Here is a 27284-nt window from a genome sequence, read left to right on the forward strand (position 1 = left end):
GCCATTATTTTAGGCACAGCAGCATGGTATATACTACAGGCTATATAACCAGTTATTATTGATGTCTGCAAGTGTCGCGGGCGGAGGAGGGGACGCTGCGCTCACACACTGCTCGGGTCCGGCTGCTGCTGCTGCTGCTTGGTGGTGGCTCGAGTGGTGGGCCGGATCCCGGGGACTCGAGCGGCGTTCCTCGCCCGTGAGTGAAAGGGGGTGGTTTGGGTTTAGGGATATTGTCCGTGACGCCACCCACGGTTGTGGTGTGGTGAGGTTAGTGACACCACCGCTTCTCTGGACGGGGATCCCGGGAGCGGTGACAGGGAGCAGCTTAGATGTTGGTTCTCCCCTCCGTTGGTAGGGGGTTGGCTGTCCCGGGGCCCGGTGAGGGAGGTAGGGATGGTTGGCAGGCGGGTTATGGGGCCTGGTGAGGTGCAGGGTCGCGGAGGCAGTGCTGTGGCGCACGGCACGGTGGTACTCACTCAGCCAGTAATTCACACAGAGTCTCTGGTCAAACAAACGGCTGGATGGACGGGTCCCACAGGCGGCTGCGGTTGTTCTCCTCCCGGCAGGTTGATGGTGACTGCCTTTCCCTGCACCTGTGTAGTGTGTACGGTTCCAATGGGTTCCCACCGGTAACCCGCTCCCCAGCTTGGATGGGTGCTGAGGGAGCCCCTTTTGCCCGCAGGCTCCGGCCCTGGGAACTGTAGCCTTGGCGGTGACTGTGTTTCCCTCTACGGTGTGAGCTGTTGCCTTCAATCGGGTCTTGGCTGCTGGGAAACCCCGGAGGTTCCCTTCGCTAACGGATTTGACTAATTTGCGGCGACTCCAAGCCTGGTCGGGGTCCGTAACCCTGCCGGATGGTGCTGGCTTCTCTTTGCTCGCCGGTCCGGTACCGCCAGGCCACCGCCCGTCCACGGTCCTTACGGTTCACTCTGATTAGCCTCTCCTGCAGACGGTCACCACCGTCTGCCAACCTTGCTGTTTGTGCCCGGGCCACACACCCGGACACGGTCAGTCTGCTCCTCTACCACTTCTCTCCAAAACTGATCTGCCTACTTTTCCCGCCTCCAGGACTGTGAACTCCTCGGTGGGCGGGACCAACCGCCTGGCCCACCCCCTGGTGTGGACATCAGCCCCTGGAGGAAGGCAACAAGGATTTTGTGTTTGGCTTCGGTGTACCTAACCGGGGTGTAGGGTGTGTTGGTGTTGTTCTGTGACGACCTGGCTTGTCCAGGGCGCCACACAAGTTACTATAGTCCAGTTATACTGTCAACACTTAATCTGCTTGTGGGACATCAGATTTCTACCCCCTGTGCCTACATACCGTATAATTCATCTTATAAGACGCACCACAAATTTAGAGAGGAAAAAAAGGGGGTCCATCTTTTAATCCAGTGGTGTCTTACTAGGGGGGCGACATCAGTGGTGAAGAGAGGTTACAGGAGGCAGGGGCGGTGGTGGAGCAGGGTGATGCTATGGGCAGTGCGGCAATAACATTCAGAAACTGTAGGCAGTACAAGCTTCAAAGAAATGGCACCCGGCGTTAGCGCGTGCACAGATTGAGCTATTGGCTCAATGACAAGCGGAGATCTCATCTGCGCACACGCCACCTCCCACCTCCATTTTCCTTAAGTCCGCTGTTGGAAGATCAATGGGCCGAAAGCAGCACATATGCAGATGAGATCATGAGCCGAGAACTCAACCTGCCTCACTGCCCACAGCAAGTACCAGCACCACCCAAAGCACTAGCACCGCCTGCAGCACAGTACACAGCTCGCAGCATTGCCCCTCCCTCCTGTGACCATTCTCCATCACCCCCCGGGAAGCTATGTTCAGCCTATAAGACGCACCCTTCATTTTCTTACCAAATTTTTGATAGGAAAAGTGCGTCTTATAATCCAACAAATATGGTAATCTGTTGTCATTATTATGTGTTCTAATCTGTTGTCAGTGGTTTACGATTGTTATACTCTCACACTATGGGAAATCTACCTCTTTATGTTCAAATGGTCCGGCCTGTTTGTGTACTGTCTGTCCATACGTTTTTGTAGTAGACCCTCATGTTATTGTATATTGTTGTAATTTTTGAGTATATATAATAAATTTCAAATTTGTATCACGTTTGTAGTGGTGTTTTCATGTCTCTCATGGACCTAATAGCCTATTGATTGACAAATTATTTTTTGGTTTGGGTGTACACATTGTTGTACCATTATTTATCATAAACTAGTGGAACTATTCTTTGGTATATACTTTGGTTATATACTATGAGAATATAGTGTGGTCAGATGAGACCAAAATTGAATTCTTTGAATATCATAATTCACACCATATCACCTCAACAACAAAATACTATCAGTGAAGTTTGGAGGTGAGAACATCATGGTATGGGAATGTTTTCACAACACAAACCAAAAAAGCCTGCTACTGGGCAAAAACCATGTGTCCTACACTATTGAGTGTGTTTATTCCAAATCCAAAGTGACAATTGTTTTAACACTTCAGATAATTTTGTTATGCAAAAGTTTGATCTAATTAATTAAGCATTGAATTGTTTTGTACAGAATGAGTTTAACTCGAACAATTACCTGAATATGCATCATAGTTTTTGTAGTAAACAGTATATGAAAATGTAATTGAATAACAAAATTTAAAGAAATCTCATATTCCAGTTTAAAAGTCTTACTTGAAGAAGGCCCAATACTGTTAAGCCCTGTGCCCACAGGGCAAAATTCATGCGGATTTTGCTGCGGAAAACCTGCGGATTTTCTGTAATTTCCAGACAAATCCACAGGTTTGCGCAAGTACAGGCACTCCCCAGGTTATCCTATGGGATTTGGGGAGTGCTGCTTCAATGCTGCAGAATTTGCACCTGTGGGAAATGCTGCGCATTTCCCATAGCTGCAAAGAACTGCATGTCAATTATTCCTGCGGAATTACCTGTGGAATTCCTGCCTTTCCACTATGGAGATACAGGGCGGGAAATCCGCAGGAATTCCGCACGAAATCCGCACTGTTTCCGCAGGGTGTTCTGCGCGATCTCTATACTTACCTGCCTTGATTGAAGACACCAGAGACTCTTCCTTCGGTGTAGAAGAACAGGGCGGGGCCAGGAGCGGGCTGCAAGAGGTGGGCCTGCACGAGCTGCGGTCATGAGACCACCCGAGCTATGGTCATGTGAAAGCCGGAGCTTGACCAGGCCCCGCTTATCTTCTCCAGGATCCAGCCGGAAACCAAGTTGTTGTGCGATACAGGTAAGTATGAACTCACCGATCACTCCAGCACTTGTTCTGCATTGCGGATGCAGTGCCCAAGCTATGGTACTGTATCCTCAATGCAGATTGCCCGCAGCATATCCGCAGGATCTCTGAACCAAAAACGCGGCACAACACAGACAAAGTTGTGCTGTGGATTTCTGGGAGCTTCTGCGGAATGTCCTGCGGATATATCCGCAGGACACTTTCCCCAAAGTGCTTCAGCATCTGCTTCTGCTTCTGCCTGTTGCAAACAACAGCATTAGTCCCTTATCGTGTTGGGAATCCAGCGGTCTTGATATCTGTTCTGCATTGTAGAAATATCTTTATGTAACCTCTCTCCGTGTTCAGCACTTAGTTACATGTCCCAAATTGGGTGTCAAGATGGGAATGTAAGAAATGCATTTTCAATGACATTCAGTAGCCAAGTTGTTCATATGCTTTAAGCATGTTGTCTTACTAGTTCAGCATAATTTTTAGCTCGTCTGTTTCCAACAAATTTCTGTACTACTAGCACAAATGCATCCTAAGCTACAAGTTCCAGAGGCTTGAGATTTGTTCTGAATGTGTCATCATGTATTAGTTTGTGGATTCTTGGCCAATAAAATGTTCAGCCTTTATTTTTGCCTCAGTTTTCAGTGTGCTAAACTTCTTCAAATCATCAAGATTAATTGCAACTGCAACATTTTCTATTAAACCAAATTTAATGTGAAGTGGTAGAAGATAAAGTTGAAGTGCATCAACCAGTAAGTTGTGTTGTACATTGTACCAACCGTGTGATCTGTTCCATAGGCACAAAAAACACATATGCTTCTTGTACCCAAACTATAGACTAAGCAGCAGTGCTACGACTTTCAGGTCAGCACAAATTTTTCATTTACCATATTTTTCGTTTTATAAGATGCACCGGATTATAAGATGGACCCCAAATTTAGAGATAGAAAAAGGTAAAAAAAAATGTGGTCCGTCTTATACTCCCGTGTTGTCTTACCGGAGGGAGGGGTGGCAGCGGTGGTGGAGTGGAGTCACAGGAGGCAGAGGCTGTGCTGGCAGCGACGGCGGGTCAGTGCTGGCGGCAGCAGGTCAGTGCTGGCAGGTCAGTGCTCGCAGCGACGGCAGGTCAGTGCTCGCAACAGCGGGTCAGTGCTGGCAGTGGAGGCTGCGGTGATTGTGTAGTGGAGCAAATACAAAATGGATACAGCCGCACACTAAATGCCATCAATGTATAAGGGAACTCTGGTACTGCATTACTGCTATATGAAAAAATTAGATTTTTAGTTTATGAATTGGCCAATGCATGTAAGCCCGGAAACCAAACGGCAAGGTAAATCTCAATATTCCGGGTCCCTAACTAAAATGCCACTATCTAGGTTAAAAACATCCATGCCTGGGCAGCTAGACTAAAAATCTAACTTGAAATGCCACTATCTGGACTAACCTCCATGTCTGGGCAGCTAGGACTCCTGGTATAAGGATTGTGAACACAGCCTGGTTTATAGGGCGGAGTGCTCAGTCAGAAAAAAACTCATTGCAAATATTTCAAAAGACTGACCTGCACATCCTACAAGTGTGTATAGGTGCCAGCTGAAAAAAGCTTTTCTGACTGAGCACTCCGCCCTATAAACCAGGCTGTGTTCACAATCCTTATACCAGGAGTCCTAGCTGCCCAGACATGGAGGTTAGTCCAGATAGTGGCATTTCAAGTTAGATTTATAGTCTAGCTGCCCAGGCATGGATGTTTTTAACCTAGATAGTGGCATTTTAGTTAGGGACCTGGAATATTGAGATTTAACTTGCCGTTTGGTTTCCGGGCTTACATGCATTGGCCAATTCATAAACTAAACTCATTTTTTCATATAGCAGTAATGCAGTACCAGAGTTCCCTTATACATTGATGGCATTTAGTGTGCGGCTGTATCCATTTTGTATTTGCTAGGTTTTTTCAGCTGGCACCTATACACACTTGTAGGATGTGCAGGTCAGTCTTTTGAAATATATGTGTAGTGGAGCAGACCGGTGCGACGAGTGTCCCAGATGCTCTGTCGTCGTTTCGGGCTTCAAAAAAATGGCACCTGGAGCAATGCATGTGCAGATGGAGCTCTTAACCAAGACAAACTTTAAACGACACTTTTTATGGATATCTTTGTGAAATGTCTTTCTTCTTGCCACTCTTCCATAAAAGCTAGATTTGTGCAGTGTACGACTGATTGTTGTCCTATGGACAGACTCTCCCTCCTCAGCTGTAGATCTCTGCAGTTCATCCAGAGTGATCATGGGCCTCTTGGCTGCATCTTTGATCAGTCTTCTCCTTGTTTGAGATGACATTTTTGAGGAACGGCCGGGGTCTTTGTAGATTTGCAGTGGTAAGATACTCCTTCCGTTTCAATATGATCACTTGCACAGTGCTTCTTGGGATGTTTAAAGTTTTGAAAATCTTTTTGTAACCAAATCCGGCTTTAAACTTCTCCACAACGGTATCACAGACCTGCCTGTTGTGTTCCTTGGTCTTCATGATAGTCTCAGTGTTCTGTTTAAAGAACAGAGAGCATCACAGAGCAGGTGCATTTATATGGAGACTTGATTACACACAGGTGACTTATATTCAGTCATTTAGGACAACATTGGATCATTCAGAGATCCTCAATGAACTTCTGGACTGAGTTTGCTGCACTGAAAGTAAAGGGGCCGAATAATATTGCACGCCCCAATCTTCAGTTTATTATTTTTTACAAAAATTTAAAATAAGCAATAAATATTGTTCACCTTCACAATTGTGTCTCACTTGTTGTTGATTCTTCACCATAAAATTTACATTTTTTTATATTTATGTTTGAAGCCTGAAATGCGGGAGAAGGTTGAAAAATTCAAGGGGGCCGAATACTTTCCCAAGGCACTCTAACATCCAACAGTAATCTGCCATCATTGAGTAATTCCAAAAACCCTGATAGTGGTGTTCTATTACTTTAATGTCCTGGTGAAACCGCTTGCTTTGTTCATCGCTTACATCCCCAAGATTTTCAGGGAAGTAATCTAAATGTGAATGCAAAAAGTGCACTTTCAGAGATATGACAAACCCAAGACACTGGTTGCATTTAGGAGTTCATCAACACCTTCAACATATTCTGGAGACTTATTTTGTCCTAAGAAGTTTTCACAAATCCAATTGAAGCTTTTGCAAGATCTCAATTCCTTATCATTTAGAGTTCCTTCAAACACTTCATCTCTCATAAGCTCTCTGATCTGAGGACCAACAAATACCCCTTCCTTCAGTTTTGCTGGTGAAATGCTGGAGAATTTCTGTGAAATGTACTGGAACACTTGTGAATTTGTCTTTGCAATGGCTTTCACAATCACAAAGTTTTTAATCAATCCCAACTTTATATGTAGTGGAGGAAGAAAGATTTTTGTTGGGGCAACTAAAGGATTATGCTGAACATTGTCTCTATACAAAACCAGGCCGCAGCCGATAAAGTGGGGACAAAATATAATCGATTTACCATAAAAAAGAAACCCCTCGTTAAAAATTAACTTTTAATAATAATATTAAAAGGTCAAAGACCAAGAAGGCACAAAACATATGACAAATAATGTGCAGAATGTGTAGTAACAAATGCTAGGTGGGAGAAAAAAATTCAGAATGGCCCTAGATAAGCCCTAATAAATCTCTCCCTACCTTGCAATGGAGGGTATGATGCCCTAGGGTTGTGGCACCCCCCATTCACCAACGGGAAACCCTATGTGACCCTAATTAGCCCTGCTTAGACCAAACAACAACATCACCAATTTAAATAAACAAAAGACCCCCATCAAATTAGATGGAGGGTCAAAAAAACTTATCTGAAAAAGTCCAGAGACAAGGTCTCTTTTAATATTAATATTAAAAGTTACATTTTAACAGGGGTTTGTTTCTTTATGGCAATTTGAACATTGTCTCTTCCTGGAGCATAGATGTTTCTCTGTCCCCAATCACTACAAACATAATGCTCCACTGTATTTCTACTGCCCCATAAACACAAGAAGCAACAATATTTCGTGAAGCCTCCTTGCATTCCTATTAGTAGACCAATCACTTTCAAATCTCCACAGATATTCCATTGATGATGCTTATATTGTATAGCATCCAAAACAACTCACAGATTTTCATAACAATCCCTTAGATGACATGAGTGATCAAGAGGGATTGATGGTTTTATATTTCCATTGTGAAGCAACACTGTTTTCAAACTTCTCTAGGATGAGTCAATAAACAATCCCCAATCTGCAACAAAATACTCTTCCCAGCCTAAAAATACCAGCCTGCAGCCGCCTCAGAATTGGCGCATCACATTAGATACACCAATTCTGGCACCTTGTCCGGCTCTTCCCGATTGCCCTGTTTCTGTGACGCCCCTGACTCTATCAGAGTGTCACAGGGAACTGCACCCCTGTTTCTTATGATGCAGGACTCACCTTCCATGTTTCTGGGTTCCTACACACTGGTATTGCTTCCATCAGCACTCAAATCCCACACCCACACCATACCCAGTCAGGCACACCAGTGGGTGGTCTAGCTGGAGAAGGACCACCCGCCTAGGGGTCAGGCAGACTGGTGGGAGGGAGGAAGTCAGAGTTGAGAAGTAGCCCTCAGAAAGTGAGGAGCTGAGGGAGTTGTAGCTCCCTGTGTGACCTTAGTTGGGTCGCAGACAGACGGTGGTCTGGGACCAGAGGAGTCGGAGACCCGGTCGCAGGGTATTGGAAAAGGGTGTACTGACTTAGTTTTGAAGAACGGTCATCACCAGAAAGTCCAGTAACCGGACCGGTACCGAGCATGGCGGGGTACAGAACCCTAGATCAGGGAGTAGCTTTATGCAACCTGATAATTCACCTGTGTAGGATAGTCTCTTTATGAACTTTCCCCAAGAGCTCAGAGATCGAAGGCACCAACACAACGAGGGGGATAGGGCTTTCCAGATTATGCGGCCTACAAAAATCCCAAGTGTCAGCCATCGAGAGCACAGCTCCACTATATCACTATAGGGTGCGAGACCCTGACAGCTTCAGGCCGAAGGGTCACTTAGGAAAATCTACAAAATTGTGCTGCATGGAGGCAGGCTCCGGACCACTAAGCAATACCAGCGGGAACGGATACCCGGACAAGCTCCCCCGAGTGGCAGCGGCACCCAGTGACTTGGTTTACTTCTGTGTCAGAGTCTGCTTAATGATTCCACTAACGTCTACACAACCCGAGTGAGTGCACTGCACACCCTGCGTCCTGCCTGCCCGCATAGCCTGCACAACGCTATCCGCCACTTTTCTCCAGAGTCCCGGGGTCTCCCCTACCCGTGGAGGGATCACCATTTGGCTGCCCTGCCCCACTCCATCTCCCCTGGGTACTCCCATCGGCAGCAGTGGTACTTCTCTTACCACGAACCACGGGTGGCGTCACAAATTCTCCCTTGTAATTAACTCCCCCTTTACATTTGAAGTGGCCGCAAGCCCCCGGGTCCTGAGACCCTCGAGCCACAGCAACCCAGGCTCCGAGCAGTTGGACTGCTGCAGGGGCGGCACATTTTAGTGGCAGTTGGGGAAATATTTAATTTTCAGGGTTCAAGTCAGCTGTTTAATGCTCAAAAACGAATTAATCGATTTCCAGTCAAAAGTAAGTTGCAGTTTGTAGTGACTATGGATGATGAACAGGCGTGTGAAAAACTGTCTGGGACTCATTCCTTGGATTCAATTTCCTATGGAACACAGTAGATTCCAGTTAGACTTTTGCGCATTATTCCACTACCATGGTATCATTGCGTGCAATATTTTCATGCTGTGACAACACTTTCTTATCTTTGTATTCTAACATTATTGTATGTATAATTCATGTGCAACTTCAATGAGATTACCCTCATACAAGATTTGGGCAAAACCTGCAACACCATGCTCTTCAGCAATAGGCGTTTTGTGTGTGTAAGCAGTCGTATCCAAAATTAATAGTGTAAGAGGCAGGATCATTTTTCCTAGCTTTTCATTTTCAATGGAATAAGTTTCTCTCTTTTCATCTATACATGAAAAATTGTGAAGTCCTGAATATGAAATGCACATTATTAGTTTTTAAAGTACTGATTTATTTCTATATTTTCTGTATAAATTCAGTCAGGTTGACATATATTTTTCAAACTGGGTTATGAGCTGATCATATGATTTCATTGACTTATACAGCACCATTCAACTATACAGTGAAGGAAATAATTATTTGATCCCTTGCTGATTTTGTGAGTTTGCCCACTGACAAAGACATGAACAGTCAATATGTTGAAGCCAGGCTGGCAGGAAGTAGTGGCCGTGTGATCAAGGGTTAACAAGACGCAGTGCGGCCGGCGGTTAACGCCATGCCTCCCAGTCTCAGCTCCAATGAAAAGGGGGGATTTGTCTCTTCCATTCAGCACGTCACACTCTTTCTGATACAGGAATTGACACATCAGGGAGTTCTTCTTTACAACTTCAACTTTACTGTTACCAGGGTTCTTCGCCCTCCATCCAACACCAACATAACGTTCTTTACCATTCACACACTGGGTAACCAGGGCACCAGACTTGGTCCCACATGAGTTCTCTACAACTTTCAGGTTCACAGATACCACAGTCTCAGCAAACAGGGACCAACATTGGCCCCACAGAGGTTCTTCACAGTTACAGTATTTTAAGTTACACAGTCCAAATTGGCGGCCAGCCGCTTCCCTGGCACCCATGTGCTTTCGGGCATCACTAGGCCCCTCATCCCCCTGACAGATGTCACTCTAGCACTGGCCAAGTTATTGCAGCTCATAAGCCCTTCTATCCCACCCACAGAGACTTGCACCTTGCCTGGAAGGGACTTACAGCGTAGTCTTCATTGGCTTTTGCTCCATCCGGGACCAGACGTACTCTTCTCCAGAGGGTGCAACCGGCCATCAGTCGCCAGAGGGGTTCTTTGAGTATCCGCAACAGCGGTACGGTCACCTTCACGACCGGCCTGATGATACCCACAGCAGGGGACGAGGTTCGGACAATCCTACAGCAACAGGATCCCTTGTTCTGCCAGTCCAGGATTGGCCCTTAGAGCCCACTAATTCTCCGAGGTCAGGCCTCCACCACACACCACCTACAGATGTGCTCACATGTACGACTTGGGGACTCTCCTCCAGATTTCCTCCTACAACTATCTTTTGTCCCCCGTGCTCCTCCCCACTCTCCCCTCCCTAACTCCAGGACCAGGGAAGTGGCCAAGCACACCATGGCCATCTTGTAGCCAGTCAAATGACATAACAGCATAAAATAACAACATTACACAACAATCGAACTACAAGTTGCAGCCAGTCTGCAGGTCTGGGGTGGGCAGAGCCCAGCACCCCTCTTACATATAATTTTAGGGTAGGTTAATTTTAACAGTGAGAGATAGATTATCCAAAATAAAATCCAGAAAATCACATTGTATAAACTATAACAATTTTTTTTTGCATTTTGCAGAGAGAAATAAGTATGTGATCCCATACCAACCATTAAGGCTATGTTCATACAGGACGCTTTTGCAGCGTTTTTTTCCTGACCAAAACCTGACCTTGTTGCAGGATGTCTCCTGGGAGTCATCTGCGGTTTTGGTGCAGTTTTTGAGGTGTTTTTTGTGGCGTTTTTACAGCATTTTTTTCTGTGATTTCAAGACCTGCAAGGGTTCAAGAGTACCCGAGTGCTGGGCCGGGCCGGTATTGACCTGGATCCAGCACTCGGGTAGTAAAAGAAAAAAGGTACAAAAAAAAAAAAGTGTAAAGCAACCGCGCTATACTTACCAGTCGCTGTTAGATGCTAGAGTGTATGGCCTCCTTCCAGGTATGACATCATTCAACAGGCCCCTATGACATGGGGGGCAGGTGGCGAAGCATGATTGTAGTGGAAGTGAGAAAACATCGCTAAGCTCACTAACCCAGCTGGTCACGCCCACTAACCCAACTGGTCACGCCCACTAACCTGGAAGGAGCCCATACATTCTAGGATCTGTATTTGCTTCCACGGCCCCTCCTACTTCCGATGCCGCTCATTAGCCTCATGCATATTCACTGCTTCCCCCCCACTGGAGTGTGTGGGTCTATCGTACAGTAATAAATAAACAAATAAAAAAAATGATGTAGGGTCCCCCCATATTTTGATACCTAGCACAGATAAATAAATATCAAAAATACCTTCAGATAAAAAAATCGTTAGAATTAAATAAATAAAGGGAATAATGGTGCAAATAGCATTAAAATTATTATTTTTATTCAACAATTAAAATAAATATTTTACAAATCCATATAAATATTAGGCAGGAAAAAATGTCCCATAAATTATAGCAGCGGTTTTACTAGGAAAATAAAGTGCATAATGCCAAGATCACTTAAAAAGTCAATCCCTAATATATGACAGAGTGCACAGTGCAAAATTGTATCTAAATCCTATGTCATATATAAATAAGGTTATGGTATAATGATCCTATGTAAAAAGATTTTAACAATTATTTAATTTGAAAGGAAAATGATACCTTAAGTGATCTGTAAAAGCTCCAAAGTGTACCGCAAAGCCCCGACGCGTGTTTCAGCGATCCTTTCCTCAGGGGGTGCACTGTGCACTCGGATTGACTTTTTAAGTGATCTTGGCATTATGCACTTTATTTTCCTAGTAAAACCGCTGCTATAATTTATGGGACATTTTTTCCTGCCTAATATTTATATGGATTTGTAAAATATTTATTTTAATTGTTGAATAAAAATAATAATTTTAATGCCATTTGCACCATCATTCCCTTTATTTATTTAATTCTAACGAATTTTTTATCTGAAGGTATTTTTGATGTTTATTGAAATTTAATGGTGATATTTATACGGAAATTTTGATTATTATCTAGCACAGATAAAGCCTACAGCCACAGGCTGCAGCCCCCAGATGTGGTCTTTATCTTGGCTGATTATCAAAATAAGAGGGAACCAATGCTGTTTAATTATTTAACTAAATAATTAAAAAAAAAAATAATATTGATACCGAGCCAAGATAAAGCCCACAGCTGGGGGCTGGTATTCTCAGGCTGGATAGACCCATCCTAAAAATATCAGCCTGCAGCCGCCCAGGATTGTCGCATCCATTAGATGCTACAATCCCAGCACTTAACCCAGCTCTTCCTGAATTGCCCTGGTGCGGTGGTAATCAGGGTAATAAGGGGTTAATTGCAGCTCATAGCTGTGACTAAGCCCTAGATTGGTAATAGCAATTGTCTATGAGACACCCTATCACCAATCTGTAATAAGTGACAAGAAATAAACACAAACACTGAAAAAATCCTTTATTTGAAATAAAATACAAAAATCCCCTTCTTTCACCACTTTATTAACCCCATAATCACCCCTGCAGGTCCGAGGTAATCCACACGAGGTCCCACGGCGATTCTGCTTTGCTACATCTGAAGATCACAGTGAGCGCCATAGAACAGGACTGCTCGCTGTGATCTCCAGAGAATGAATGAGCCGCACGATCAGCGGTCACTTCCCTCAGGTGATTTCCAGTCACAGCTGGCGATACTTGTGACTGTAAATAGCCTGAGTGAGGTCACCGATGAATGAGTGGCTCACTCATTCTCTACGCTAGACCCGCAGACCAGGTCTGTGAATGGTTGCAGTCAGATGCTGGGGGCACGTCTGACTACAACCAATCACAGAAAAAAGCAGTGAATATGGAATGAGCGGGGAAGTGGAGGAGACGCGGGAGCTTACAGCCGCATCGGGAATTCGGTAAATATACCGTGCCTGCTCCAATCTCCCTATCCCCACCACCATTTAAGTGCCGGCCAGATACCCTGGATCAATTTCGGGTCTAACCGGGTTTTTTATTAACCCAGTTAGACCCGCTGATCCAGGGTATCTGTGAATCCATCTGTCACTAGGGTGAAAACCGTAGCAAAAGCGCTGAAAAGAATTGACATGTTCATTCTTTTCAGAACGCAGCAAAAATGGAGGTGGTTCGCAAAACCATCAGGAAAAAACCCTTACGTGTTTGTGAGTGTGCATGAGATTTCAGAAATCTCATAGACTTTGCTGGGACTGTAAAAAGCAGCTTTTTATTAGCCTGGTTTTGCATAAAACCAAGGCAAATCTGCAGCTAAAAAACGCTACAAAAATGCCCAGTGTGAACATAGCCTAAGAGTTCTGGATCCTACAGACGACTTAGACACTCCTAATCAACTTGTTACCTGAATTAAAGACAGCTGTCTTAAATGGTCACCTGTATAAAAGACTCCTGTCTACAGATTCAATTAATCAGTCAAACTCTAACCTCTGCAACATGGACAAGACCAAAGAACTTTTTTAAAGATGTCAGGGACAAGATCATAGACCTGCACAAGGCTTGAACGGGCTACAAAACCATAAGTAGACGCTATATAAGTTAAGCGGGCTTTACACACTACAATATATCAAATATATGTCGTCAGGGTCACGTCGTAAGTGACGCACATCCGGGGCCGTTTGACATATCGTAACGTGTGACAGCTACGAGCGTCTGTTACTGAGCAAAAATACTCACCTTATCGTTGCTCGTTGACACATCGCTCATTTTCTAAATATCGCACGTCCTTCTCTGCACCGGTTGTTCATCGTTCCCGGGGCAGCACACATCGATCCGTGTGACACCCCGGGAATGCTGAACTGCAGCTTACCTGCTTCCCGCTGGCAATGTGGAAGGAAGAAGGTGGGCGGGATGTTTACGTCCCGCTCATCTCCGCCCCTCCACTACTATTGGCCGGCCGCTATGTGACGTTGCGGTGACGCTGAACGTTCCTCCCCCTTCAGTAAGTGGATGTTCGCCGCCTACAGCGAGTCGTTTGGGAGGTAAGTACGTGTGACAGGGTTTTACGACTTAGTGCGACACGGGCAAACAAATTGCCCATATCGCACAAACGATGGGGGCGGGTGTGATCGCAAATGCGATCGCACGAAAAATTGAAGCATGTAAAGCAGCCTTAAGACTTTTGTATAGTCTATAAAAGGATATAGTGTTTGTGTGGCGCCCCTGAGGCTTCTGGTCGCCACAGGGTACTGTGTCTCATTTAAGGCACAATATCCATCCTGGGTATGGAAAGGTTAATGTCTGGTATGTCTCACTTAAACCACACAGTCAGAGAATGAGTTAGCAACTTCCTTGCATAACACATACAACAGGTGGCTTATCACTAATTAGAGCAGGGGTGATCACCATGACAACTGGAAAATCCCTAGCTTAGTGACTCATCCAGAGAGAGGGGGGAGAACTGGTAAATTACAGGAGCAGAGAGAGAATTTCTTGAGATCAGTCTGGGACACATGACAACACGGTCGCCCGCAGGGAGTGCTTCAGACCTCCTGTGGATAGAATCGGCCAGACCAGAAGCAGGCTAGAGAGGAGAAGGAGTCCGGTACCTGTAGATCTTGTGGGATGGAGGAGTTCTACAGTGGTCGCTGGGGAGAAGCAGGCGGCTGCTTCCACAGGGCTGGCGCTACTACAGGGCGCAGAGTCCTAGGACAAGTTATACTTCACGTTGGCTGCCAACATCTGCAGGACGGAAAGATTTCAAGTCTCCCGTCCACCACCCAAATAGCTCGAGACACAGTGATACACTGGATCCGGGACGGAGTTCAGCGGCTCGTCCCAAGGCGAGGATCCACTTCACCTGCAACAGGGCTGGGGCACTTAAACAACCAAGGGGGTCCCCAAGGTGCTGCATACCACAGGGATCGACACAGTGCATCTTAGAGAAGGAGAGACCCACAGAGCCTGCCATACCGGACCTAACCTATGACCTACCCGGGATCGACCGGAGCTTCATCACGGCAAAGACCAGTACCCGGGGTGCAGCGTTGAACCAGTAAGTAAAGACCTGGACCCACACCCATTGACTTTGACTCTGATTGCTGTTGTCCTGCGCTTTAGTGCTCCCAGGGACTGCCGTGCCCCCGCTATCCTCCCGGGGCCCGCTCCACCTGTGGAAAGTGACACCATCCCAGGTGAACCCACCATCTGCTCCAGTGAGAGACCCTGCAGCGGCAGCCCTCATCACTGACCTTATACCACAGGTGGCGTCACGATCCTAATAGACTTTCCTAACACCCGACTACTACCTTCATCCTCCCTGCCACCCTCCAATCCTCCTTCCTATATGCCTCGGGGCAACAGAACCCGGCCAGGCCACCCCGTGACAACGCAGAGGATCTGCACCCCGGCCAGGCAACGAGTAGGGTAAAACACCTGCCCTGTGGGGCTCTACATTTGTTCCTGGCTACAGGTTATTATGAATAAACACGTCACTGTACTCCCCCTTTTCCCGGGTCCACTAGCGAGTCTGATGATGGTCCCATTATGGGGTATTGGTTGCAACACTTATGGTTTACATGTGAACACACCCCTCAGAGCTGCTGTACTCACTGATTGGCAACCACACTATCTACATGCCAAACATTGATACCATCAGTCACCATCACTCACAAGTGGACTCAGGGAAAGCCACCAGGTGCTACTCCAGGGAGTCCCAGTACTGCGACAGCTTGCCACAGGGGTTGGAGATAGGATACTATATAAGGATAAGGCTGCACATCAAACTTAGATAATAGTATAATGCCTCAAGCATATGGAAAAAGATTGGAAAATACAATGAAAAATGCTACTTGCTAATTTGAACATGTGAATAATGAATTGCATACCTGCCATGAATATTAGGAAAAAGGAGATATTTAGCAATCGCATTGATCAATGTAACTGAGCCCCAAAACCTCGCATTATACTATTATCTAAGTTTGATGTGCAGCCTTATCCTTATATAGTATGTATTTTTTGGAGATAGGATACTGGCAGTGTCAGATGTGGTCAAGTGCGGCCGAAATGCTGATGCAGACTGGATGGCTAGGACCTGCAGGTATGGAGGATTCGGCTGATATGGCAGGTGCAGCAGGTACAGCACAGCTGGTATAGATAGAAGCAGCAGGTACAGCAGGTTTGACTGGTATAGAAAAGTGCAACATGTACAGTAGGTACAATGGGCACAGCCAATACTAGGACACAGACACATGTTAGCACACATAGCATAAGACTCAACAAACGGGACGGGACATGACAGCTAGCAACGCGTCTCTAAGGAAAGACCACATTGCCCAGGCACCTCCCATTCTGGGAGGATGTCTTAAATACCTAGTGAGAGGCACTTCAGGTTTAGGGCACGCTGGCCCTTTAAGAATGAGTGCTCATGTAGGAGGTGGTCATGTTATCTCCACTCATACTGTGCTTTATGCTGGAGGACTACATCCTATATAGCAGGATAGGCTGAGATTGAGTTCCCCAGAAGAAGATGCAGCAGAATTGTGTAAGTGTGGCTATGTCTCTCATAAAGGTGGAAGATCTAATAAACTGTTTACCATTGTTTTACCAAGAGTTCACCAGTGTTCTGTGTCTCTCTGCTATGTCTACAATGGTGACTGGCTGCGGGGTGGTGGATGCTGCCCTGAAGAAGATAGTATGTGTCACACACCCCACCTGAAGCGTTTTACAAGCATTGGCTCTCTCTGGCGAAGGACTGCGGATTTGCGCCGCTTCAGTCTCTGAGCCGACTGTAGGTAGGCTATGTTTTTGCGGTCAGTATAGATGACAATGGGATGCACTGTTCCTTCCAGTTTGCAAGTCCTCCAGAGCCATCTTGATTGCCAACAATTCTCAGTCGCCAGTTGAGTAGTTGCGCTCAGGAACAGAGATGGCCTTGCAGAAGAAGCCGCAGGTTACCATCTTCCCTGAAGTCGGCTTCTGCGTGAGGACCGCACAAAGCACCAACTTCCAAAAAGAAATGTCTATTAATATCCAGTCTATGCAACGCCAAAGTTAATGAGAACTTCACTCTGTCAGGATGAGGCCACTTGAAAACCGCCGACACCTTCTCCAGATCCATCTTAAAACTGGTGTCAGAGATTATGTAGCTCAGGAAAGGAAGGGAAGTCCATTCAAAGAGGCAGTTCTCGAATTTGGTGTATAAATGATTCTCCCTCAGCCTCTGTGGAACCTGGTGAACATTCCTTCTGTGTGTTGGCACAAAGGGAGACAACACAAGAATGTTCTCTCAGTACACCACCACACATGAGTAGAGCGGATCTCGGAAGATATCATGCACAAATTCCTGGAAAACCTCCAAAACAATACTGAGCCTGAATGGCGTTACCCGATACTCAAAGTGGCCTTAACAGGTATTAAAGGCAGTCTAAGGGGCACTTTGCACACTACGACATCGCAAGCCGATGCTGCGATGCCGAGCGCGATAGTCCCCGCCCCCGTCGCAACTGCGATATCCTTGTGATAACTGCCGTAGCGAACATTATCGCTACGGCTGCTTCACATGGATTCACCTGTCCTGCGACCGTCGCTCTGGCCGGCGACCCGCCTCCTTATTAAGGGGCAGGTTGTATGGCGTCACTGCGACGTCACACGGCGGGCGGCCAATAGGAGCGGAGGGGCGGAGATGAGCGGGATGTTAATATCCTGCCCACCTCCTTCCTTACGCATATCCTACGGAAGCCGCAGTGACGCCGGTAGGAGATGTTCCTCGCTCCTGCGGCTTCACACACAGTGATGTGTGCTGCCGCAGGAACGAGGAACTACATCGGACCGTCTCGTCAGCGTAATCATGGATTACGCCGACGCTGCACCGATTATACGATTACGACGCTTTTGTGCTCGTTAATCGTATCATCGAGCCTTTACACACTACGATGTCGCATGCGATGCCGGAAGTACGTCATTTTCATTTTGACCCCACCGACATCGCACCTGCGATGTCGTAGTGTGCAAAGCCCGCCTTACATTCATCGCCCAACCATATACCAACAAGGTTGTGTGCAACACGGAGGATGAGCTTGGAGAAGATCCTTGAACCTCGGACACAGTCGAACAATTCCAGTATAAGTGGCAGGGAATACTTATTCCTGACTGTGATTTGGTTGAGACCTCTATAATCTATACAGGGGTGCAAGGAACAATCTATTTTCTGTACAAAGAAGAACCCAGCTCCAGCAGGAAAGGAGGACTTCTGGATAAATCGTCTTGCTATAGTCTCCTTGATGTACTCGGACATGGCTTGAGTCTCCGCCTGGGACAGAAGGTAGATACAACCTCGAGGGGGTGAGGAACCAGGAAGTAAGTCAATAGGGAAATCATGTGGCCTGTGTGGTGGTAGAGTCTCAGCCTCGTTCTTGTTGAAAACATCCATGTAAGCCCAGTAGGTGAACAGCAGACCCGAAAGATTTGAGTGCAGATCAGACTGAAACAAGACATTTTTCATGGCACGACTTACCCCATCTGAGCACATCTCCATATCTCCAATCCAAGACAGTCTTGTGCATCTGAAGCCACGGCAGACCCAGCAGCAGTGGATGTGATAACCCTGGAAGAACATAGAAGGTGATCTTCTCTGAGTGCAGCATGCCCACCTGAAGCTCAACTTGCTCAGTGACAAACAGGATAGACTCTGACAGAGGTTTTCTATCCAAGGATGAGACTTCTATGGGAGCTTGAAGTTTTTGGATGGAAAGTTGATACCAGTCTACAGTGGCCTTTTGTATAAAGTTCCTGGGGCAACCTGAGTGCAGATAGGCCGATTCAGTGAATCAGGTGTTGCCACAGGATACGGACATGGATAAGGACGGATAGGAATGGCTCTCACTTAGGGTAGCCTCTCCTATGGACCCTAGGCTTTGATGTTTCCCAGCTTCAAAGAACAGAAACAGATCAGGTGGGTAGGATTTCCACAGTAGAAGCATCTTTCTGTGGTACGACGGTCTTCCCAGTGAGGCTTTGCCAGGTTCACAAGATCTACCTCTGCTCTCAGGGGAAGCAGTGGGAACTGAGGATAGCAGCATAATGCGTCTCTGGAGGGTAGGAACCAAGCACAACGATCTACTTGCTGGGTTCACCTGTCTGGAATGTTATTGTAACCTGAGATCAATGTGGATAGCTAGAAGTACCAGGTTGTCCAAGGAAGAAGGCCTATCACGGTCGGCTATTTTGTCATTGAATCTTCTGGACAGACCATCCCAGAATGCAGTCACCAGAGCCTCATTACTCCAGCCTAGTTTGGAGGACAAGGTGAGGAAATGGATGGTTTACTGGCCTACAGTAAGACTTCCATGACGCAGTCTAAGGAGCAAAGATGCTGCAGAGGAAACTTGACCCGGTTCAATAGTTGATGAAATGCCCTCAGGAAGGTTTGCGTCTCTCCCATAATGAATTGATCCAAACAAGGAGCTCAAGGGCAACATCATAAAGGCCACTTTCACTCAGTCTGAAACAAACTGATGAGACAAAAGTTCAAAGTACAAGGAACACTGATTTATGAATCCCCTGGATTGCTCGGGGTCACTGCGAAACTATAGAGGGGTAGAATAATGAGGACCAGAGTTTAGAGCTTAATATGTGTCATACCATAGAGTGACAGAGTGGAGAAACCTAGGCTGACCCTCAGACTGGGAACCCTGCACTGTCCCTTTACTCAGAGGTACGCTTGATGGTAGCGAAGTCTGAGTCACCAGCATGACAGCAACTCCTATCCAAGCCCTGGTATAACTCCCCTCCCCCACCCAAGGGGTGAGCCGTGACTGTAGTCACAAACCTCACAATAAAACACGGACAGGGGAGAAACCAAAACTCGTACACATGGCAAGCAAACCAAAAGGAGCAACAATGTGTGCAAAGGGGAAAATAACAAAAGGGAGGAAGTAAACTGACAACCAGAAAACTTCCACCTTTGCACAATAAACACATCACAGATCACCAAAATAGGATCACCACAATAAGACCGGAATCACTGCAAGCTGGAGCTATTATCGGCACAGACTGAAAGAAACCGGTACCTTAAGTAGGAAGGAGACAGCTGCACATGGCAATTAGCAACATGAGCTCCTAGTTCCTGTTCTGTTCTGCAGGAATTAACTCCTGCAGTTCTGAAGACCAGTGAATCTGAATCAGCCCACGTCTGGCTCCGGCTGAACAACTCTGAAGCATCAGGTTACTTGTCAGCTTCTATAGTGTGAACAGAGTCCAACGCCGCCATGCCACCAAGTGTGTGCAGAGCCGAACATCGCATGACAATATGTTGCTGGGACAGGATAGAGTGGAGACATTGGTGTCAAGGCTTGCAAGTGGGTGTCAACTGACCGCAAGTAAGTTAGAATCCAGTCTTGTTGTTCCCATTAGCAGACCATGTTTTACTGCAAGCCTGTGAGTTGAGGAGTACTGGAGCCAGCAGAATCCATTGTCTAGTCAAACTGTTATGCGGGTGTGAGCGGGAGTGGACCCACTGGGTCACAGCACTGGCTCAATCTGGAGGGGATTAATTTAGTGACTACCTCATCTACACTAGAGCCTCTGATGGGGAGGATAGGCTTGTGCTGGAAGGTAGCCACCAGTTGCTACTCCAGGGAGTCCTGGTACTGTGACAGCTGGCCCCAGAGTTTAAGTATATGATACTGACAGTCCCACATGCGGTCAGGTATGTCTGGGATGGCTGATGCAGACTGGACGACTGGAACCAGCAGGTATGAAGGATTTGGCTGATATGGCAGGTGCAGCAGGTATGGCAGGCACATCTGGTATAGCTAGATGCAGCAGGTATGACAGACTCAGCTGGTATTGATGAAGTACAACAGGTACAGCACGTACGATGGGCAGAGCAGATACAGACACTTGATCGCACATACAGGCATCTCTCATGGGGGAAGAATTCTTAAAGTAACTAGTGTCTCTCAGTCATAGGCTGAGAGGCACTTCCATGCTGGCCCTTTAACAATGTGTGTGCGCGAGCGTGCCCCAAGCGTGCTCCCAGGAGACCTGCGTGGTATGTGCAGGCGCTGGGAACCCTCGGCAGGGACCGGGGACACAAAAGCCACCTCTGAGCGGCTGTGAGGGTAAGTGTGCCAGGGAAAAGGGGCAGGACAGTATGGGGACACAGACAACAGTGTTTCATATTATATGTAGTGTTCCATTCCCTTGGTTGGGGATAGTTCTCTTTCCACAATTGATTGTGAATCTGTGTATATTATTTGGAAATGTATCGTTATACTTTTTTAATATGTTGTTTCTTTTTATGTAAGGGACAGTAATAAAGGCAGCAACTATAGCTGGTTCACTCGAGTGAAACATACGCTTTCATATAGTGGAGACACATTATGTTCATGTTCAATGAAACAAAAATGGCATTTGAATTATTGCCTTGTGAATGGGAGATCCAGTAGATGCCTCCAGCAATGAAACCACTAGTCTGTGAGTGGCATCTTAAGAGAAGCAAAGAAATAATTCTATGCCAGAGGCTATGCTTTTGTACAGGGGGAATAAAGCAGCCCAATTTTTTTTATGTATCTGACTACAGAGCAAAAGGATTTTCTGCTAGTTGCCATAAGACATTAATACAATTATTCGGCACTTAGACATCCATAGATCCATAATTTCAACCACATTGTAGCAGCAAGAGGTGGACCTGAAATGAGAGATATTGAAGGAGGAGTAAATGGAAGAGAGGGAGGGAAGGAGTGATGGAAAGAGAGACGGAATGCTATGCACACAGCGAAGCAGATCAACAGAGGATGAAAGTCTCCCTTTCCTGTAAAGAGAGGTTTTGAGAGTGCAGCTTTGGGCGATATATGCCCCTTCTATGTCTTTTTCTGATTCCAGTGCCACATTTCTTCTGAATGAGGTAACCATTTGCTTTTCTTCACAGCCTTGAAGGGAAGGTTGGGGTTGATGTGTGTGGGGACTGAAAGGGGAATCTATCTGTGGTCTAGAGATCTCTTTTCGGGATGTGCACTGAGCCATATCATGCATTGTGCCTTTTAAAAGGTTTTTCCATCTTGAGCTAAATAAAGGAAAATTAAACAAGACAGGGTAAACAATGAGTAGGAAAGGCTAAAATAAAAGAATATTCAAAAAAGCATTTTGTATAGACTCATCACCCTTCGGCAAACAAGATGACTAGCTTCGCTTAGTAACCTTGATGGAGTTCACATTGATGTAATGGCAAAGCAATAAATTGCAAACAAGTGAAATTGTATTTACTGGGTTGACAAATATAAAGCTACACCTTGTGTCATGTACGCGACTGAGAAGAATGATGCCATTCCAGGTATATGAAGTGTGACGCTCACATATGTACCACGTACACACTATATATAACATATGTAGGGTAGAGGAGAGAAATAGACAGTGATGACACCGATGAGGGGGAGATGTGACTCAATGAACTTGATTTACTAGTAATGATTGACAAGGAAAGATGGAAAATAATCAGGCTTGACTGACTGTAGGAGCTGGGATTAAAAAGGTACAGAGCGATGTTGGCCTTAACTGTTAAATGGTAAATTTCTTAGCCTCGATGATGGGCAGATTATCAGCCAGAGAATCTTGGGTGTTATATAATTAATGCCGCATCTTCCATGGTCTACTGACTGTCTTTGAATGCCTGATATTAACACTTTTCTTTACCATCATCCCTTGACATGACAGCCGACCAGCATCATGGCGTCTTATTCAGCCGATCATTGGGAATTGTGTCGCTGTTAAATATATCCATTTTCTTATCACAACCTACAATCAGAATTACAAGGCCATAGCTGCAAAATCCTTTTACTTTAAGGATTAAGCTAATACTCAGTTCTGAAAAATGTTAGTTATAAGACATATTTTAATATAAGTATAATTTGTAATAAAAATAGTGACTGATATCTGCAAAGCACCTGATGATGGTGGTTATAAATGGTCTGAATACCACCTACATAGGGTTGGGGCACGGCTGAAATTTTCTACTCTAACGTATGTCGATAGAATAAGAATTCAGACAAAACCAACACTTTACAGACTTTACAGACTTTACAATTATTTTATACAGTATTTGCAAATATTGCAGAAGCGACACATCCATCAAGTTTAACCTAATATCTTGCACAGAAAGGCAAAACAAATCCCCCCCAGGGCAACCGGGAACAATTTTGCTTTATAGGACAAAAAAATCATCATGACTTCACAAGGGCAGTCAGATCAATTCAGTTCATATTATCCTTTAGTTATATTGATGGTTAACGCTTTTATAAGCAAAGTATTTTTAGGAAAGGTTCTATGATTTCTGCACATCATAGGATATTCTTGTGGTTTGAAATAACTCTGCTAAGTCTTGGGATATAGTCGGCAGTTTTCCCAAATGACAAACTGGCGAGAATTTGTATTGTTAGACTATTCTTCATTGGTTCTTTTTTTTTATTTTATGCACAAAAATTGAATACTTAAATGAGACGTTAAAAATGAAAAGAAACCTGTCAGCTGATTCCTGATGTCCAAACCATGAACAACATGAATCAGAGACCAGCTTCATTACGGCAACCATGTATGTTTTACTGTGTGGTGCTTCAGAGAAAATATACTTTAAAACTGAGATTATGTCATTGCATGTGGCAGCTCCACAACAGTTTCTCCATGCCCTACTTCCCTTAACTGACATGTCTCTTATAATGTGTGTGTATAGGGAGAAAGGGGTGTAGTGCAAGGGGAAGCCACGGGGGACCTAGGCCTTGGACTAGTCTTCCATGTTGCATCGTCAACTGTAAAGGGTACTTTACACGCTGCGATCTGGCTAGCGAGATCGCAAGCGATCGTACCCGCCCCAGTCGGTTGTGCGACACGGGCAAATCGCTGCCCATGCCGCACAACCTCGCTTACCCACGTCACACGCACTTACCTGCCCTGCAACGTCGCTCTGGCCAGCGATCCGCCTCCTTTATAAGGGGGCAGTTCGTGCGGCGTCATAGCGACGTCACACGGCAGGCGTCCAATAGAAGCGGGGGGGCGGAGATGAGCGGGATGTAACATCACGCCCACCTCCTTCCTTACGCATTGTCGGTGAATTCAGGTAAGGAGATGTTCGTCGCTCCTGCGGTGTCACACATAGTGATGTGTGATGCCGCAGGAACGAGGAACAACATCACTAATAAGCAGAGAACGATTTTTAGTTTCAGGACAACCTCTCTGCAGCAAATGATTTTGACCGCTTTTGCAATCGTTTAAGGTCGCTCGTACTTGTCACACACTGCGATATAGTTAATGACGCCGGATGTGCGTCACAAACACCGTCACCCCGACGATAATTCATTAATGATATTGTAGCGTGTAAAGCCCCCTTTAGTGTCTTAAGGTATACTTTTTTTGGAAATGACACAATGTTTTAAACTGAAAAATACAGGAATATAACAATGGAGCTGGTCTCTAATTTACGCTGCCCATGGTTTTGGGAGCATGAATTAGCTGTCAGGTTCCCTATAAAGAAATCGCATTAACTTTTGTAAAAAAACAAATTCAGATTTGGCGGCAACTTTTGGCTAATAATGAAACCCACAAGGGAATGTATACATTTTCATATTGACATTAGCATTTTTGCTAGTGTTGAGCGAGTAGATGACTATTCGTAGTCGCTATGCTGTTAGCAAGTACTGTTCGCTACTCGCGTATTCGTTATGAGTAGCAGGCGCAATGTAAGTCAATGGGAAATACTCGCAAAGTAGCTAGTAACCCGAAAGCCGTACTTTTCATGTGAGTAGCGAATAGTACGGCTTTCGACTTGCTACTTGTAATGAATATGCAAGTAGCGGACAGTACTCACTAACAGATAACAGAATAATTAACTACTTGCTCAACAACTGCAACCACTGAGTAAATTACAGGCAGAACTTTTTTTGGGGCGCTATTTCAAGCAATTTAGATTCCATGGTAGCAGATCTAGGAATTGTTTTTGTAGACAAAATCATCAGCTATCATCTTCCTTATTGGAAGGTGATGTCACAAAATGTGACGCATCAAACACTGAATATGACCTGGAGTCGTGGACAGGATGATGTGGTTGTCACATGACATTATGGCTGGAACTAGCGGTGGTAAAAAAACAGTAAACGGTTCTTAATGTGCTATGTGAGCCTCAATGTTTTCACCTTCTTCACATGGTTGTATCAATGGACGTGATACAGCTCCTTGTTGTACCATGATAAAGTACATTAACTTTCATTTCTCACTGGATAAAATGTTTGTTAATACTTAATAAAACATCAATCAGTGAGTGATACCTGAGGCTTATCCAGAAAGGCTATGGATATACTTCATGACTAAATTTTCCATGTCTTATTTCATCATCATTTCTTAACAGTTATTAGCATTGCCGGGAATTGCTTGGAAGTCAACAATCTTTAAAAGCGTAAAAATCACATATAAAAGGTGCAATTATCTATTTCCCAAATTAGTTAAAATAGTCAGGATATGCTATAAATGTCTCATAGATGAAGGCCCCACCTCTGTCACTCCCAACTATAAGGAGAATACGGTTATATGACCCCCTTTCCATACGCTAAGGAAGTGAGTGACAGCTACATACAGGAGGAGATCAAGTGTGAAGGTGGCCTCATATGTGCATAGATCCAATTGATATGCCAGAAGGGTGGATTCACACATAGTGTATGGGTACACCATGGATTTGGAAACTGCTAACAGCAAAATCTCCATATGTTACATGCTAATTTGCTTCAGCTTCACCCGTAAAGAGACAAAGGATGAAATCCACAGCAAATCTGTAAAATTTGTATTATTTTTCTTAAAACACCATTAATTTCAGGGTGCTGTACATGTGAAGAGGACTTACATATATACAGCGGGTGAAATAAGTATTGAACACGTCACTAATTTTATAAGTAAATATATTTCGAAAAGTTCTATTGACATGAATTTTTCACAATATGTCAGCAACATCCCATCCAATCAACACATACAAAGAAATCAAACCATAGACATCCATACATTAAGTTATGTGTAATAATGGGAAAATGTATTGAACACATGAAGAATGAGAGGTGCAAAAAACCATGGAAAGTCATCACACCAGCTGATATCAATCAGCAATTAGAAAGCAATCCTTTATATATATATATATATATATATATATATATATATATATATACATACACAGTATATACATATGTATTTTATACAAGTACAGTAAACTAAAGGCCTCCATACACATTAGACTGTCAGCCGAATTTGCCAATATTGATGGGTTCGGCCGATGGTCTAATATGTATATGTAGCGCCCCGCGGGGCTTGCAGGGCTACTCGTCACCGGGCCAGTGGTATTTTGAGGTTGCTCTGACTGGCCTGACAAGGCCTCCGTGGCCCCGTTGGCTACATGAAAAGAGTGTGCAAGGGAGATGGGGGTGTTGCTTTGCAGTGCCACCCATGATGCACGGCTAGAGATTAGCCACCGCTGCGAGATGTTACTCTTCTCCAGGGCTGATGTTACCGCAGCTCAGATATTCCAGCTCCCCACAGGTGTAGCGAGCCCCAGGGAGGATGGTGGCGACGGGGGAAAGGGCCGTTGGCGCTGAAGCGCGGGGAGCCGGCTCCGGTAATAAGAGGCTGAGGCAGCGGTTGCGGGTCCAGGTCTTTTACTCACAGTTCTTAGGATGCTGCACTCAGGATACCGGTCAGCACCATGCTGGGCCCCAGCCGATCCCGGATGAATCAGAGGTCACCATCGGTTTTGTGGACCGTGTGAGACCTTCCTCCTTGCACCTTGTAGTGTGGATCCCTGTGGCGTGAAGCTACTTGGGGACCCCAGTGTCCTTGGCTTTAGTTACCATCCCGTTCGCAGGTAGTGCGAAACAATTATGGTGCCGACCGTGGTCTTGACTCCTGTCTCTATATGCTGCTGTGCCCCAAGATCTCTGTGGTGGTGGGCAATGGGACATGAAATCCCCCTTCCCTGCACATTCTGGTAGTGCAACGTGGAGTATGTTCTACCCTAGCCCTCTGCACCCTCCCAGCGCCGGTCCTGAAGGGGCTGTTAGGGCTCACCCTCCGGCTACCATGTTGCTCCTCTGTCTAACCAGCTCCACCCGGTCATCTCCTGTTTCTCCCCGTCTACCTGGTCCTTTCCAGTCTTCTCGGTCCTAATAGAGGGGCTCTGAAGCATGCTCCTCC

General features: G+C 45.5%; 1 protein-coding gene across 2 annotated transcripts in view; it reads left to right on the plus strand.

The window, feature by feature from the left end:
• Positions 1-27284, plus strand: part of CACNB3 (calcium voltage-gated channel auxiliary subunit beta 3) — a 403977-nt gene that overhangs the window by 67110 nt on the left and 309583 nt on the right. The window contains exon 1 of one of the 2 annotated variants that reach the window (XM_075336925.1): positions 21815-21975. The exons of the other annotated variant lie outside the window; for it this stretch is intronic. Coding sequence (XP_075193040.1) covers positions 21934-21975 — 42 coding nt within the window. The 5' untranslated portion in view covers positions 21815-21933. Of the gene's footprint in view, positions 1-21814; positions 21976-27284 lie in introns of those variants that run through there. 2 annotated transcript variants of the gene reach the window in all.

The sequence above is a fragment of the Anomaloglossus baeobatrachus genome, chromosome 2 (assembly GCF_048569485.1).
Source record: "Anomaloglossus baeobatrachus isolate aAnoBae1 chromosome 2, aAnoBae1.hap1, whole genome shotgun sequence".
In the NCBI taxonomy this organism is placed as follows: domain Eukaryota; kingdom Metazoa; phylum Chordata; class Amphibia; order Anura; family Aromobatidae; genus Anomaloglossus; species Anomaloglossus baeobatrachus.